Source organism: Anabrus simplex, chromosome X, assembly GCF_040414725.1.
Source record: "Anabrus simplex isolate iqAnaSimp1 chromosome X, ASM4041472v1, whole genome shotgun sequence".
NCBI lineage: Eukaryota > Metazoa > Arthropoda > Insecta > Orthoptera > Tettigoniidae > Anabrus > Anabrus simplex.
The window spans coordinates 190346629-190364296 of record NC_090279.1 but is presented as its reverse complement, the minus strand read 5'-3'; the positions used below and the strand labels follow the sequence as shown (position 1 = coordinate 190364296).

Here is a 17668-nt window from a genome sequence, read left to right as displayed (position 1 = left end):
GCTTAATTTGGAAGGAGTGGCTTCTGCAACACATACACCAACTGGGAATATCAAAGACCATTTCCAGAAACCACTTGGGAATATATTCACACTGCTTGGACTCTATAGTCAGGAACAAAACTTTTTTTTAAAGTTTCAAAAAAGACAGAATCTCGAATGCTCTCAATTGCAGTGCATGGCTGATGAGATGGCAGTGAAGATGACGTTACTTGGAATGACGACACGCTGGTAGCAGGGAAGTTGGCAGCGCAAGACGATAATTCGAAAGCAGCGATCAGATTTACTCAGGTTTACTGTACGTTAGACCTACTGCTCAACTGACAGAGACAAATGACTGGCCATTAAGTTATTTTGTATCAATATTGCAGAATATGATAATACTGTACAATACCCTTGTCCCTTTTCTCTACAGGATCGAGTATGAAGTGACACAAATCTTCGTAGCAAGTTTCTACGACCGTATGGCCTTCCTGACCTCAACCTCATCAGAGGAATTAATGAGATGAAATGCATGACGTGATATGATTAACTAAAACTGACTATGTTTACTTCATCTGTAGGCCTAAAAGTTGTGATCACTATTTATTGTCTTTCTACATTTAGAAATACTGTCTTCCAACGAAAATAGCCAGACACTCATAAGTATCTTAAAGAATAGTGCAGAATGTTTACATGTACAATTTATAGCTCTTTGTAGCCTAGAAATCATGTGTTCACTGCACAAAATTTGAGGTTATTGCATATCGGACCCCCTCCTTACATTTTTGGCTGTAAAAGATGGGGGAGAAAGGGGTCTAATACAAGAGTAAATACGGTAGTTTAATTCATATTTGTAATGAATCTCATTTCTTCTGTCTGAATTGTGCTGTAGTAATTATTCAGTAGAGAACGTGCCTCTAAACCATACGTAAGAATTTGTACGAAGTAGGTGTGGTACAGGGTTGTTTTTGCTTTTTGTGGTATTTAGCAGTCCTAGAGTAAGTTTCTGACTTGACTGTAAAAGTCTGGTGCTTCTGTGTCCTGCTAAGTATTTCCTGCTTAACAGTGCTGTCTTTCGAGATCTTAAAGTGAGAAGCCAATTCTCGTTTGGTTTCTTCCAAAAAAGAGGTTTGAGTTTGTTCCTTTCCTATTGATGGTCATTTCTACCATCTTTGTTTCACTCACAAATGAAAATCCACAGCTTGTTTCCAGTCATTCGACCGGGTCAGTAATCTAGTGGCGAGGATAGGAAATGTGCCAGCTGCCAAAGCCTGTTGCACTCCTCTGGGGCAATGATTAATGAAATGAAATGATACTGGAGAGTGTTGCTGGAATGAAAGATGACAGGGAAAACCGGAGTACCTGGAGAAAAACCTGTCCTGCCTCCACTTTATCCAGCATTAATCTCACATGGAGTGACGAAGATTTGAACCACGGTATTCAGCAGTGAGAGGCCGGCGCACTGATACCTGGACCACAGAGGCTTTGTTTTACTCATCTTCAGCTCAAAGTTATTGAATGTATTGTTCCATTCAGTTAATTTTTTCCAGTACTTCAGCTCCTGTTTCTCCCCTTAACAGTTCATCATCTGCAAATACCACAGCATGTGGTCTGCTGTCCATTTTCTTGATACACTATATGATCTTGTCCATTACTGTTACTAACAAGAGTGGTGATAGGGCACTTCCTTACTGGACATCTCTCTGTCTCAAACCATTTCAGTCATTCACTGCCTATCTGAACAGAGCTGTAGCAATTCTAGTATAGCATCTTTACTTTGTCAGTCAGATACTCTGACACCGTGAGGTCTTCCAGTCATTCCCAGATCTTGTTTCAAGGGACACTGCCATACGCCTTTTCAATGCCCAAAAGTATCTGTTCATATTTGTTGCAGCTAGGCCTCTACAAACTCACTCACTCACTATGCTTGTGAGGGACGTGAAGTTCCTGTGCTGATCTCACAATCCTCTTCCATCCTTTTTGATCTTGAGTCTGCTCTTCCCAGTTATCAATATGGAGGGTCCAGTATACCTTGTTGATCTCCTTGTTCCAGGTGCTTAGGGGTCTTCCTGAAGGTCTTTTCCCATTAAGAGATCCCTTATATAGATCTACTGGAGCTCTGTTATCCTGCATCCACAGTACATGTCCTGCTCAGCGCAGTCTGTTGGATTCTATCACACCCATCATAGTGTGTTGTTGAGAGAGGGGATATATCTCATAATTAGATCTTTTCTGCCAGCTTTGAGAGATAGGATCGAACCATGGGCCAAATATTTTTCTATAAACTTTATTCTCAAAGACTTGCAACAGCTGCTGCTCCTTCTTGGTTATACTCCTTATCTCGGAACCGTACAGAAGTACTGGTCGAATGATTGTATTGTAGATAATCAATTTTGCATTCCTTGTTAAAAACTTGGAGACTAATATAAGGCTCATAGAGTTAAATGCCTTATTTGCATTCTTAATTCTAGCTTGGTGTTCCTGTTGCATTCGGTTTTGCTCATCGATTAATACACCAAGGAATTTAAACTCCTCTACTCTTTTAAACATATATTTCCCAATCTTCAAAGGCAATCTGACAACCTCCTCATGATTCAGTCTCTGTACAACCATGTAATGTGTCTTTTCATCATTTACTCATAAGCCAATTTTTGCTGGTCCTCTATAACAAGTAAAATCCTATGCTGCTGAAGTTGGCAACTCCACATTTTAATATGTATGATTAGCCTCCGTGACTCTTTACATAGATCATGAGTGGCAGCAATTACTGTACATGGCCTCTGGTGGTAAGACCACCCAGATTATCACATCATTTCACTAATCGTCTGAGAACCTCCTTCAGACGTAACTGCATGATGAGTTTTGCTCTAAAACAACAACTCCTTCTTCATGTGTGCCTTACTGTTTTGTGAGAGAGATAATGGTGATACGGGTCACAATTTATAGGCACTAAAGATACCATATTTGCTCGCGTAATTTTTCTCCCTTTTTTTACTTAGCAAATCTAAATTAAAAATGGAAATGAAAAATAGAACATAATTACCTTACTTAAGTCACAAAATTTATTTAGGCCTAAGATAGTACAAAATAACTTAAAAAATTGTATAACACAATTAATTTTAATAAAAAAATTGAAGGTAATAATATGTTCCCTAGCCATAATTATACGGAAACCATCATCTTTTAATGTCACACGAGCCAGATACCTGAAATAAATTACAATACTGTATTAGGGTCAAATCTGTAAAATTGCCAATGCTAATACGTATTTCACTTCAAAGCTATAGACTCACCATGTCATTCATCGTCGCTTTCTTCTGAAGTCATCTGCAATGAATCACTCAAATTCTCTTCTATCTCCTAGATGCAGTCATCTTCAGTTCCATCTAGTTCATTAGAAATGCCAGTTTTGTTGAAACTTTTCACAATAATGTCTTGTGAAATCAGTCTCACTGTACAAACAGTCCACTCACACATTAATTCTAATGAAGGCCTCTTTACCTTCCTGGTAGGTGTCAGAGTATGAGAACCTCGCGCCATCCATTCAGAATATACGGTACTGCCACACGTTGTCTTTGAATGGCTTGTTGACACTTACATGAAGACGCTGCAAGGCAATCTATGAAACTGCATGATTTTTTCGCTGTGGTCCTTCGGAAGTCACTGGCATAGAGACGTCCTTCTTGGAAGAGAAATATTGTTCCTTTTCATGAACTGACAAAGCCACCCTTGGCTTGCTTTTAAATCAGGAATTCTCAAGGTTCTCTGGAGCATCTCGTGAAAAACTGAAAAGCCATCATTTCTCAATTGGATTACGTAAGAAACTACTTCCTTTTCAATTTCTGGACAATTCCCGTTTTTTTTGTCTTGGAAATGAAAAAGTTGTTTTCTTGGTATAGGGTAATTCTTCTTTCTGCTTCCGCCTGTAACACACGTGTGTGATGGTGTTATGGAAAATTCACGAGATGCAGCACGATTGCCGTTATTTTGGCAAATTCTATTACAGACAATTTAAATTGTGAGTCGTAACTACTGTTTTTCTTTCCCATCATGTCAGTAACAAACACTTTGCACAACAATTCACCCATAAAGAACACTGTTGAAAGAGATTACTGTATGCGTGCAATTCACAGCTGATAACAAGGGCGAGTTATGGCTAGCAGTCACAGGTGTGTTCTGGCCCCAGGCGCTAGAATGTTGAGTAATCAGTCACTTCCTCCTCTCCTAGCATGGGAAACATGAACTCAAATTTCCAAACTAGTTCCCGATTTTTTGTAATAACAAAGTTTTTATTCTAATCCACCTGTTCAATACATTATAATGTTGACACATTTAAAATATCTTCATTTCAATACGGATTAAAACATGAGATTAGTCACTTGCAATAGTTGCTGATTTCCATACATCAGCATGAATTACGAAGATGAGATAAGTCCGTGATTCGCAACTAGTGGAAACCGTAGATAAAATGGAGGGGGGGATATGCATATTTTTTTCTTTCCAAATTTTCATTCTAAAAATCAGGGTGGGAAAATTACGCGAGTAAATATGATAGTCAATATTGTGTAAAATACGCAACCGAATAGGCATGAAAAATTACTTATTTAGGAGTACACTCAATGGCTATGGAAGGAATTTACAACCAGTAAATTCTTAGTCTGTCCTTTCTTGTCTTTCCCATGACACTATTAAAAGGTTTATTTTCACTGGCCTGGATAAGTACATCTTATACGTCACGTCTTTACACTTCACTGGAACTTCCTTCCTCCGCGCCAGCTTTCTCACACTCTGGTAGAATACATTTTCTCTGTTGGATAGAGGAAGATGAAAAGGTGCCATAAACATCCCAATCTTGCAGGAGCTGGACGAGAGAAGTGGATGATGATGATGATGACGATGATGATGATGATGATGATAATTATTTATTACATTCAATTCCTGTCAACACAGATAAACCTGCAACTTTATACTCACTCTGTTTTCAGGACGTACAACAGTGACTTCTTCGCGGAGACGACCGAATATTTCTCCGTTGAAGTACATCTCTGGAAAGAGGCAGGCGTGTAGGGGAAGTCTTACATTCCGTGTGTCAGGTCTGTGCACGATGGCCAGTGATAAGGCATACACGTACATGTACGGGTTGATTCTTGGCCTGCAGTACACAGCTAGTGATAGAAATTCTTCATATGTACTGGCATCTGGAAGGAAAGTACATGTTAAGATGACGATCTTACTAACCTTTACCAGAAGGAAAATTTCCAACTCAAAATGCCAACATTGCAGATTTTATCCCACAGCCAAAGTTGATCCTACAAGTTTATAAAAAAAATGTACTGGTACTCCAGTATTGGCTTAACTCTACAGACAAGCTACAAGATCATGTCCAGGGAAACAACGTGTCATACTAATGGATAAGGATCAAATAAAATCCCAGGAAGTGCTATATTTATTTATTTATTTATTTATTTATTTATTTATTTATTTATTTGTTTAATTTTTTATTTTATTTATTTACATTTTATGGCCTTGATTGGTCACTTTAGTCAATTTTATAAGAAGGATTTTTCAGTATCCTGTCAACCTACTGCTTCTCTCAGATCTTAAACTGTCTTTCTTCATCTGAAATCACCCATCCTATTGTCTGTCTGTTGATCTTGGTTTGTTTGTAAATCTCTTGATTTTGTTCATTTGTTTTTAAAATTTTCTGTTGTAATTTGTAGTTTTCTCATATCTTCCTAGATTTCTACAATCTGTCTAATGTTGCTATTACTGTTCCATAATTTTTCTACAATTCTCCCGATGGTCCTGTTTTCTGGTGCCCTGAGTAGATGTTCAAAGAATGAGGTTCATTTCTTCCTGTTTGTGCTCATTACTGTTTCCATTTCCTTGTAGACTGTTTCATTAATACGTTCACTGCGTGTTTCTAGAGCATCACATACCCACCAACCCGAGCAAGATATTTGCGTGGAACTCTTTAAAAGCTGTAATAATTAGAGCTTTGAACATTGGTGGAACAAGTTCTATCGAACTCGTGGACTTATCCCGCTCACGTGCCCAGTGCGGGACGGGCATGGTGGTTGAAATCAAGAGGTAATACTTGTCATCGGGCGGATCACGCACCAGGCATGTTGGTAGTTTACTGCGCATTATTTACTGAGGGTAGCAAACAAATGCATAAGTATGATTACAAACATAAATATATTCATATTTACACTTCTCCGTTGTACAATTTTACATCACAATGTCTTTATCATTGCAAAACTGCCAACTACTGAGATGTTATTTCTTCTGTTGAAGCACGCCATTCATTGGGTGGATCTCATGTTGTTGAAGGAACTGTATTGTCGACCATTTGTACAAAATATAAATAAAATTATAAAATAAGGATCATGACTTGGTCAAAACAGACTTCTTCTTCTTCTTCTTCTTCTTCTTCTTCTTATTCTTCTTCCTCTTCTTCTCCTTCTTCTTCTTCTTCTTCTCCTTCTTCTTCTTCTTCTCCTTCTCCTTCTTCCCTTTTCCAGATTCTCTCTGGGTAGGGTAGTGTACCAAAGCCTAACTCAATCTTTCCACCATTCCTCTTCTAGTACTTTATTGCTATCGACTCCTCTATTTGCAATACAATCCACAACAGAGCTCCTCCGTCTCATTCTAGGACGTTCCCTAGGCCTCTTTGCAGTCACTGTATCCATGAATGTTCTCTTTGGTATTCTCTCTGCTGGCATTTTCATCATGTGTCCAAACCATTTTAGCTTTACTATATCAATCTCTTCTTGAAGTTTACACACTCCCATGCTTCTCCTTATTTCCTCATTTCGTATACTGAAGCCTATTCATAAATATGATGGAAAAATAAATGACAATTACGAATTCAGTCCTTTCACTGAACTTATTGCAATAGTAGAATTTTCTTCCAAGAGCAGAATCACTCATAATTCTCTTGAAGTAATAATAAACAGAAAATTCAGTGTCTTACCTCGCAATGAAGATGTCTTGCTGCTCAAAGATTCCAAAAAGAATGCAATATATGACAAAAAATGCGGGAGAGGAAATACGCACAAAACAGAATGCGTATACGCAAATCTGTCTATGGATGAACCTCCCAGTAAACAGGACTTACACAATGTGTAGGATAACAAGAAGAGTCTTTCTTACCTCTAATTCACGTTTCCTAGCACTCATCCCATGACGCACCAGGTGCGTGCTCCGCACATGCTTATGAACTATAGTCCATTAAACGTTAAGAAAACAGTATTGCTCTTATGATAACAGCGTTGCCATATCGAACGGTTCTACTCAACACCATCACGAGAAAACGGCGGCACATACATTTGTGAAATTCAGTATTTAACTTCAAGGTAAAAACAGAAAGAATTATTTTTATGAACTAAAGGGTATGGGGGGGGGGGGGTTTGCAGGGGGCTATTTTTGATTTGTATAGAATCAGAGGTAAACTACGGCACATAAAGTACCTCAGCATTGAAGTGTAAGGCAAATTCGAGGAGAAAATAGAAAAAAAATTGTTTCATGGGCTAGAAGGGTGAGGGATGCATTTAATTGCATTTAATAAATTTCCCCAGGCAATGTGCTGTCATAGCACTCACAAAAGCAAGAAACGCTAAATAACAAAAACAAGCACAAGTAAAACACATGGAAATATTTTTATCAGTACAAGTTATGCCATGACGTATCGTTGCACACCACAACACCAAAATCTTCAGTAACAACTTCTGTACAGTACGAAAATAATAGAACACACACAGATACTTTGCAATATACAACCAATTATTACTTGACACAAACAAATACGCACTGATTTAACACGTTCACTGCTCATTAGCAGAGCGTGACATACCCGCCAACCTGAGCAAAATATTTATGTGGGTCTCTTTAAAAGTTGTAATTATCGAAGTTTTGTACGTTGGTAGCACGAGTTCTGTCAAACTCGTGGACTTACCCCACTCACGCGCCTGCTGCGTGACCTGCATGGTGGTTGAAATCGAGAAGTAATACTGGTCACCAGACGGACTACGCGCACGCGCGTTGGTAGATTACTGTGCATTATTTACCGCGGATAGCAAATAAATGCATAAAGTATATTACAGACATAAATATATTCATATTTACACTTCTCTGTTACAGAATTTGACAAACAAAAATGAAATACTTTGGCTAATTGGATAGGTCTCGTGATGTTGAAGGAACAACATTGTCGGCATCACGACGCAGTCCAAAATAATTACTGCACGTTCTTTCAAGTTACTTATAAATGTGATGAGGAATAAATGACAATTAGAAGTTCTTTCGTGTTATACACATACATGATGCAAGAATAAACGACAGTTACAAGTTCAGTTCTTTTACTGAACATATTGCAGTAGTGGAATTTATTTATTTCAAAAGCGGAACCACTCGTAATTCTCCTGAAGAATTAAGCAGTGTCTTAGCTCGCATTGAAGTGGTCTTGCTGCTCAAAGATCCCATAAATGAATGACGACGTATGGCAACAACTCTGGAGAGGAAATACGCGGGAAACGGAATACGCATGCGCAAATATGACTACGGATGAATCTGCTAGTAGACTGGACTTACACGATGTGTGGGACGACAATTATAGCCTTTCTTACCATGTGGGAAACCTGTGATTTACATATCCTAGTAACCGTCCCATGATGCGCTAGGCGCGTGATCCGCACTGAACGTGTTAAAGCCTAAAAACACACACGCAACAAATAAATACTGTAGATGGCTTCACTACAGAAGTGAGCTGCCGGCGGTTCACAGAGTGAGGGACCACATGGTGCTTGTACCAGAGCAACACAGAAGAAGGAAAATGAAGGAAGCAACGGAGCGATGGCTGTTCCCGCCATTGTGCTTCTTCCCTAGGAATATATTTATGAAAAAGAAAATGTTATGCAGTCATTTCAATAACTCACGGGCAAAAATGCCTCATCCATTTAATCTGTCTGTCATAATACATTACGAAGTACAGTATAATATTCCTTAATTACGAGGAATTTTGAGTGTCTCAGAGGGGTTATGTTCACTCTTTGTAGGTCCATAAGAGCGATACTGTTTTCTTAACATGGTATGAGCTATAGTGCACTGACGTGTTAAAAGCTAGTCTTCAGTGTCCATTTTCTTGGTAGTTTGTGCACATTCTGTTTATTATTCTTTCAATCTTGAATGTTCTGTCTATTTATTCAGTGTTAGTTATTTTGAAAATGGTTTCACTTGCATATTCAACCCTCACCAGGACTACTTGATATGAGAAGTGCAAAAAATTTCAAGGGAAAGCACCATGATTTGTTCTGGGCAATTTCCAACAAAGGAGTAGTGTTATAAACATGTTGCAAACTTTGGGCTGGGAAGACTCGAGAGTAAGGAGACGAGATGCTCGACTATGTGGCACGTTATCAACAAATTTAAACATATATTTTTCATTTTTTTATTTTTTGATATTTTTTTACATTTTTTTCGGTTCACAAATTCGTCCATACTGACATTCTCAATAACAAAGGGTTGTTGTTGGGTCCGCTCTGTCAATACTTAATGTCCTTCAATAATTCAATATTCAATTTGCATAGATGTTTCAAGAACTTGACGCAAGTGTGATAAACGGATATAACTTGAAGACAATATTCTCTCACCCATGGGTAAATAATGCAAATATCGAGCTTGAATTATTATTACATCATATGCACATACAATATGACCACATTGTTTGTGAGGTTATGTTATGAAACATGTGCTGTACGTAAATATTTACATGAGTTCAGTTAATGTAAATACCTGTAAATTAATATTATATAATTTAATATTACCTGTATATGATGTGTAATCAGCTACAGAATTGTGAAACATAGTGTAACTTCCAGAATGGCACTAGATGATGGTTGAATATTCTGTACATTATAATCATATTGTTAGGCACTCTAGAATTTACGAGAAAATGTATCTTTCTAGAAGCCTGGCCAGGCACATATATAAGGAGGCGATCATGATGGTAGAGACGAGTTATTGTTTAGTGGAGTTATGGTGTTGTAGGAGTATACTTATGACCTCATGTTGTTGTGACATGCAGTGGTTGTAGTCTCCATGTTGAAGTGATATACAGTTGTTGTTAAAATGGCAGCTTTGTTGATGTGTGTATTTTGCTACTGACAGCAGTGATTAAGGTAATGTGTGTGATTAATTTGTAAATAGATGTGAATAAATAACTGTACCAACTGACAGCATTTCGTGTGCACCTTTGTGGATATGTTAAACTACCATTCTCTTCTTCAGTGCATAAACATCACAAGTAAAATGCCCCATATTCTATGAAACACTTAAACTTAATTACATGGCTATTGATATTAAAACATGAAATTATTACACATGACATTAAAAGTTCTCTTGCAGAGTAAAAGTTTGCACTTAAATTGAGGAATCAGTTAATAAAATAGTTAAACACTAGAAGTTCATATTAAAACTATCATAAAACAAAATGTCGATGGGTGAAACCTCCAAAATCTTGCCAGTTATTCAGTCCTGCTACGGTTATCATTTCCTTCCGAATCTACGATTTTGATCCTATTTGGTTGTTTATAATTGGATTTTGTAGTCCCCTTATTCTAAAAATAAGAGGAAAATCGAATATAAGATGATGTACATTAACAAAATAAAAACCTAACTCTGAGTAATGGATCTAATTTACGTAATGTAGTAAGTCGGCACAATCTCGCTCAACAGGAATGTTATGACTGAAGAATTTCGAAATGAGTTTAATCGTTTTAATGGCTGTTGTGTACAATATTTTATTGCGTACTATTACAAATAATTTTGACATGTCACAACACAAATCATCCATGTCTGACTCGTCCATTGCCTATTGTGTGTGTGTGGGGTTTTTCTAAGAAAGGTATAAGAGCTGTGTACATGGAGTTATATGGTAACAATACAGAACATCAATATGACTTATCTCAAGCAGTGAGCACTCCACTAAGCTATCAGAGTCATAAACATGGTTCTCTGGTCCTGTATTATTGATGGTAATAGGAAATGTATGATATACTGTAATATAATGAAAATCTACAGCCTGTTTCCAGTCATTCGACTGGATCAGGAATGGAATGAATGAATGAATGAATGAATGAATGAATGAATGAAGCCCCATCTAGCAGCAAGGATAGGAATTTTGACACGTGCTGAAGCCTCTTGCACTCATCTGGGGCAATGATTAATGACTGATAGATGAAATGAAATGATATTGAAGAGTGTTGCTGGAATGAAAGATGACAGGGAAAACTGGAGTACCCTGAGGAAAAGCTGTCCCACCTCCGGTTTGTCCAGCACAAATTTCACATGGAGTGACTGAGATTTGAACCACAGAACTGTAACGAGCACTCACCTACTTGACTTTGTATGGCCGCTGTTTTCTCGTACACCGCTCGACTTTCTCAACACGCCACTACAAGCACTCATCTACTTGGCCTCGTACTCCCGCTGCTGCTACGCACATCGCCCGACCTGCTGGACACCCCACTACGTACTGAACTACCACTGGCTTACATCACTTGCTACGTCACTATGTGTTGTTTCTCGAAGCCCTATGTGCTTCACGAATTTTCTTTCGCCCTATAAATTCTTCCCCCCGACTGCCCGGTCTTCAGTCCAGCACTGACACCGAGTGAGGTTGGAGGGTTGTCCTATGAATTCCCAGTAGTTTGCTGGGAAACTCTACTTCTCTTTCTTCGATATTGGATTATTATTATTATTATTATTATTATTATTACTACTACCTCACGCAGCTTCTAGCAGGGCATGAATATTTCCAGAAATTCCTGCATAAAGTGGGCAGAGCGAGTGATGCAGCATGCATATATTGTGATGACATTAACGACGTATTTCACACCTTTTTTGTATGCGGCCATTGGACGATTCAGAGAAGATGTGTGGAAACTGAACTAGGAGAATTGACAACAGATAATATTATTTCGGTGATGTTGCGAAACCAGGAATCCTGGGATCGCGTGGCAGTGTACGTGGAGAACGTCCTTCGTCAGAAGAAGAAGGATTTGGAAGCATACGAATGTTCGTAAAGGAGGAATGAAGAAATAAGACGTCTGAAAGACAAAGCACGATATCACCCTGAAGTAATGCGAGAGCGGTTCCAGGGTGATGACACACATCGTGGGAAAAGGGTGTGTGGTTTTTAGTGGGTAAGAATCCCACACACTTGTGGAGGGCGGAACCTTCACAAGTGTCTTTTGAAGATTTTCCACAATCCCTCGTTAAAATAAAAATATTATTATTATTATTATTATTATTATTATTATTTGCCCAGTGGACTTTATAATGCAGGCGTACCTTTAACTTCGTGAGCATGGGCAGTTTGAGTTGTACATGAGTATTTTAACTCCAGCATATCTTTTAAAAATAAAATAATGGCAATAAGATGATGCATTTGAGTGGTGAGGCTTGAATCATTGAATATGGGCCTGGATTTTAGCAAGTAAACTTGGAACAAACTCTGGCACTCTACATGGTTACGTGCTTGGGTGGCTCCTAGTGCTGTGATCCCGCCCCATTCCCTCCTGATATTTTCTGTTACACGCTTTCCCCTATTACTCTGTTTAAATTGTGTTCACTCTCCTTGTTAGCCTGAGGCTTGGAAGTTCAATAGATCTTTTTTTTTTTTAGTGCCTCACGTAATTCTTTTGTAAATGGTCTGGGACTTTGTTGTAATTACGTCATTTTCATTCAAACATTGTTGTTGTATTTTTCAACATTATGAAATATTGAGTTTATTTGGTTATGTTTCGAGTGGAAATTAATATACTGTTTTGGTTAAATGTCACAGTTATTCTTCTTGTTCACTCCACGGACTCCTCATTAATCTCAGCTTGCTCCTAATTGGATAGCCTGTTGTTATATCTTTAAATAGTCAAATTACTGTATGGTGATGCATATTTTCTCCGATATATTAACGGCACACTTTATCTGGATGCATTTACACCCTGGTGCTGAACCGGTCGAACTTGGCAATCTTCGAGATTCGTACTGGCAACCTTTGAAACACAAACTCTGAATCGCTTAAGCATCGTTGTGCGACATCTGGCGTACACTTTACGTACCAGTACTGTTGTTGTTTACATAGCAAAGCCAAACTATAGAATTCATGCTAGGAACAAGATTCGCATAGAGAAATGTTATATAAGGTTATATAATGTGTGTGTGACACAGTTTTGGGTTAAGATAACAGTTTAGAAACTTCATATCGATCGATCATATTATCGATTCAATTCAGATTTCATTTTCATTCAGTTGGCAGCACTACCGGAACCGGGACAGCTCCCTCCTTACTCCTCACCCCCGTACACAAATGCATCCAGATAAAGTGTGCCGATAATACTCAAATCGTAACAGAACCTAGCGGTGAGGGGCTGGTGCACTGCCTATTATAATATACTGTAACAAATGCTGTATTTATATGTCGGAAATGGATTGACCTATACATTAATCAACATGGTAATGATAATGGTGAGTGGCCTCTGGAGAGGCCTGGTGCTGGTCTTTCAATTAGACGCTGTATATTTTTATAAGAAATTTATTTCTCTTCCACCTATTAGGACGTCTGTGAGGATGTGATCCTATCTAAGATGAAATCTAATGCTGAAAATGTCACAAACACCCAAACCCCAAGCCATATGAATTAAATAATGAAAGTTAAAATCCCCAACCCAACCGGGAATCGAACCTGGAATCCGTTACACCAAAGGCCAGCATGCTATCAATTTAGCCATGGAGCCAGACATCAACATGATGATGGTGGCAGATTACTTGAGCTGGTAATGTTGCAATCAGGAATAGAAACAACTCAACAAGGTTAAGTTTGGCACTCGATGATTCATAATCTCACTGACTATCTGTGTTTGCGTTACTGTGAAGTGGAGTTCAACCAATCAGAGACAATTTTTATTAACATGGTGCAGAAATTGAGTCGAGTGTTTAAGAGGTATGATTTAAATATCAACAAGGCTAAGACAGTGGTGATGAAGTTACAGAAGGGAGATGACAAACCACAAGTCAGAATAAATGACACCAAACTGGACAGTGTTCGAACGTTTAAGTACTTGGGTAGTATAGTATCAAAAGACAATCTTGCAAAATATGAGGTGGATAGTTGAATTAGCAAGGCAACTCAATTTTGCCACTAAGTACGACAACTGCTGTGGGATGAACAAGTACTACTGAAAGCTAAGATGACATTATATAAATCATATTATACACCCATCCTCATGTATAGCTTGGAAACTACTACATTAACGAGACAAGACAACTCAAAACTCCAAGCTGCAGAAATGAAGTTCCTACGCACCATGAAACAGAAGACCAGAAAGAACACGTTCAGGAATGAAAAAGTCTGAGAGGAGATGGAAATAGGAGACTCTTTACTACAAAGGATTGAGAAAGCAAGACTGAAGTGTTTTGGCCATGTAAGAAGGATGAGTGCAAGCAGTTTGCAAGAAGAGAATATGAAAGAGAAGTAAAAGGAAAAAGACCAGTGGGCAGACCCACAGGAAAATGGACAGATCTGGTGAAGAAAGATGTCAAGGAGAGAGAACAAGATTGGGAGAAGATTACGAGAGAACAGTGGTTTATGGACAGACAAAGATGGAGGGGGCTCGGGCAACTGGAGATGGTCAACAATGATGATGATGGTGCAGAAAATAATTTCAGTATGGTAAAGTGTCATTTCCCACATTGTTTTGAGTACAGAAAGAAGACAATTATGTAATGGTATGAAATCAAATAAATTGTTATCTTTTGGCAAACTTTGCCCCCTCCCCACCCCAAAATCCAGTGCCCTAGACTCTGGCTCAATTTATAAATCCAGAACTGAATGTACCTTTCTCTCCTTTTAGATATCATGGTGCATAAAACACTTCCACTTCAAGATACATACCAAACACACACAGTAGAATACAAACTGGTTCTTAAGTATGAGAAAATGTCTTACCAAGGAAGAATTTCGTAAGTCTCCCGGCCATCTGTCTGTGAAAAGGGATGAAGTGCGAGAAGTGCTCTCGACGCCCAAGCTGCATAACAAAGCTCAGATCTGGTGTGGTGACCTTAGGTATTGTTATTTCCGTGGCATTCAGAGTGTTGTAGCGCCCTTCAATGTAGTCTGCGATATCTTGGTAATAGGTAGACTATAAAGAGAATTACCATACCCTCTGCATTAGCATTATTATACGAGTCATCCTTTGGAAGGAAGTACCAATTGCTATCTACGAGGCAAAAGTGATTGCAACTATTTTTTTCTTGCAGATATGTGAGCAGATCACAAACCGCTATTTGACATGTGGAAGATATTCAGGCAGTATGTATTCACAACAACAGATAACTCTGTGATTGTTGGTAGTAGAACAGAGAGCGTTGTGAAATCAGTTGTATGGTGAGCGTCGTGCGAGATGGAAGTAACCTGTGTTGAGCAGTGCGTTCTCCGGAGGAGAAATGCGAGAGGATGTCACAGTGAATTGGTGGAAGCCCTTGGGAATAATGCCCTCGCATACCATATAGTAGAATGGTAGGTAGGACGTGTGACAACTGGTGATCAGCAACGCTCAGGATGACCTATCAGTGTGAGGACAGACGTGGCATGTGCTGTCATCGAGCAGCTCCTGGAGGAAGACAGGCGATGGATGCTACTGGAGTTCGACAGGGCAAGTGGCATCGAGAAATGCACATCCTTGCTGAAGCTTTCCTACCCCCCATGCTACTTCAATCAATCAATCAATCAATCAATCAATCAATCAATCAATCAATCAATCAATCAAGCAATCAAGCAACCAATCAATCACTACTGATCCGCATTTAGGGCAGTCGCCCAGGTGGCAGATACCCTATCTGTTGTATTCCCAGCCTTCTCTCAAATGATCGCAAAGAAATTGGAAAATTATTGAACATTTTCCTTGGTAAGTTATTCCAATCCCTAACTCCCCTTCCTATAAACGAATATTTGCCCCAATTTGTCCTCTTGAACTCCAATTTTATCTTCATATTGTGATCTTTCCTACTTTTAAAGACACCACTCAAACTTATTCGTCTACTGATGTCCTACCACGCCATCTCTCCACTGACAGCTCGGAACATACCACTTACATGCTATCTTTGTCACCATCAAATGGTAAGTGCACACGATTCTACTTCAATATTTTCAAATATCTTTTCACACAATTAAGTCTACGTTTCTTGCTTCCTTTTACAGATTCCACTATTATATGCCTTTTCAACTAGAATATCTACAAACTCACAACTTGCAACATTTGAGCATTACTTCAAATTTTGAGATGGTCCATAGAGATCCTATTTGAAACTGTTCTTCAACTTCTATTCTACAACTTCATATCCTCAACATGTTTTACAACTTCACCATATGCCTCTGACTTTCGTCTTTTATCTTCAAGATTATGATTAACTTCGGATCTCTTCACCAACCTTTGACTTTTATTCTCTCTTCTTTACTTTGATTATATACGATTTTTTGCCATCGTCTAATTATAACCGCCAGACTATCAACTTTATTTTTATGCAATCTTACTACTTGTTGTATAACAATCTGTTATTTTATCCATTGTACTTATTTTAGCAGCCTTCTAATGTTAATTTTGGTAATACTTCCACTATTATATCTCATCACATTGTATTTTTTAAACCATCATTGTTATTTTTAATGTTATTTTACTTCAAATTTCCTCAAGATTTTAAAATTCATTTCATTATTACATGTTATTTAGGTTAAGACTATGGCTGATGATGCCTTCAGGGAAGGCGAAACATGTACCACTATTAGTTAACAAATTTATGTAAATCATCCAAGACTAGACTTTGTATTGATTAGGTGGTCTAATAAATAACTTACTGTTATTATTTCAATCACATACCACTTAATCGAGCAGCTCGTCTCCTTTCTCCCAAGTCTTCCCAGCCCAAATTTTGCAACATTTTTGTAACGCTACTCCTTTGTCGGAAATCACCCAGAACAAATTGAGCTGCTTTTCTTTGAATTTTTTCCAGTTCTTGAATCAAGTAATCCTGGTGAGGGTCCCATACACTGGAACCATACTCTAGTTGGGGTCTTACCAGAGACTTATATGCCCTCTCCTTTACATCCTTACTACAACCCCTAAATACCCTCATATCCATGTGCAGGGATCTGTACCCTTTATTAACAATCATATTTATGTGATTACCCCAATGAAGTTTTTCTTATATTAACACCTAGGTACTTACAATGATCCCCAAAAGGAACTTTCACCCCATCAACACAGTAATTAAAACTGAGAGGACTTTTCCTATTTGTGAAACTCACAACCTGACTTTTAACCCCTTTAATCATCATACCATTGCCCACCGTCCATCTCACAATACTATCGAGGTCACCCTGCAGTCGCTCACAGTCTTGTAACTTATTTATTACTCTGTACAGAATAACATCATCTGCAAACAGCCTTATCTCTGATTCCACTTTTTTACACATATCATTGATATATATAAGAAAACATAAAGGGCCAATAATACCGCCTTGAGGAATTACCCTCTTAATTATTACAGGGTCAGATAAAGCTTCGCCTACTCTAATTCTCTGTACGCTATGCGAGGGCATTATTCCCAAGGGCCTCCACCAATTCACTGTGACATT

At 38.4% G+C, this 17668-nt stretch overlaps 1 protein-coding gene across 2 annotated transcripts in view; it reads right to left on the bottom strand.

Moving 5' to 3' along the window:
* Positions 1–17668, bottom strand: part of LOC136886481 (phenoloxidase 2) — a 127290-nt gene that overhangs the window by 87296 nt on the left and 22326 nt on the right. For both annotated transcript variants that reach the window (XM_067159284.2, XM_067159282.2), the window contains exons 3-4: positions 14984–15176; positions 4954–5177 (exon numbers count right to left, since the gene is read on the bottom strand). In XM_067159284.2, the coding sequence (XP_067015385.2) occupies positions 4954–5177; positions 14984–15176 (417 nt within the window). The remainder of the gene's footprint in view (positions 1–4953; positions 5178–14983; positions 15177–17668) is intronic.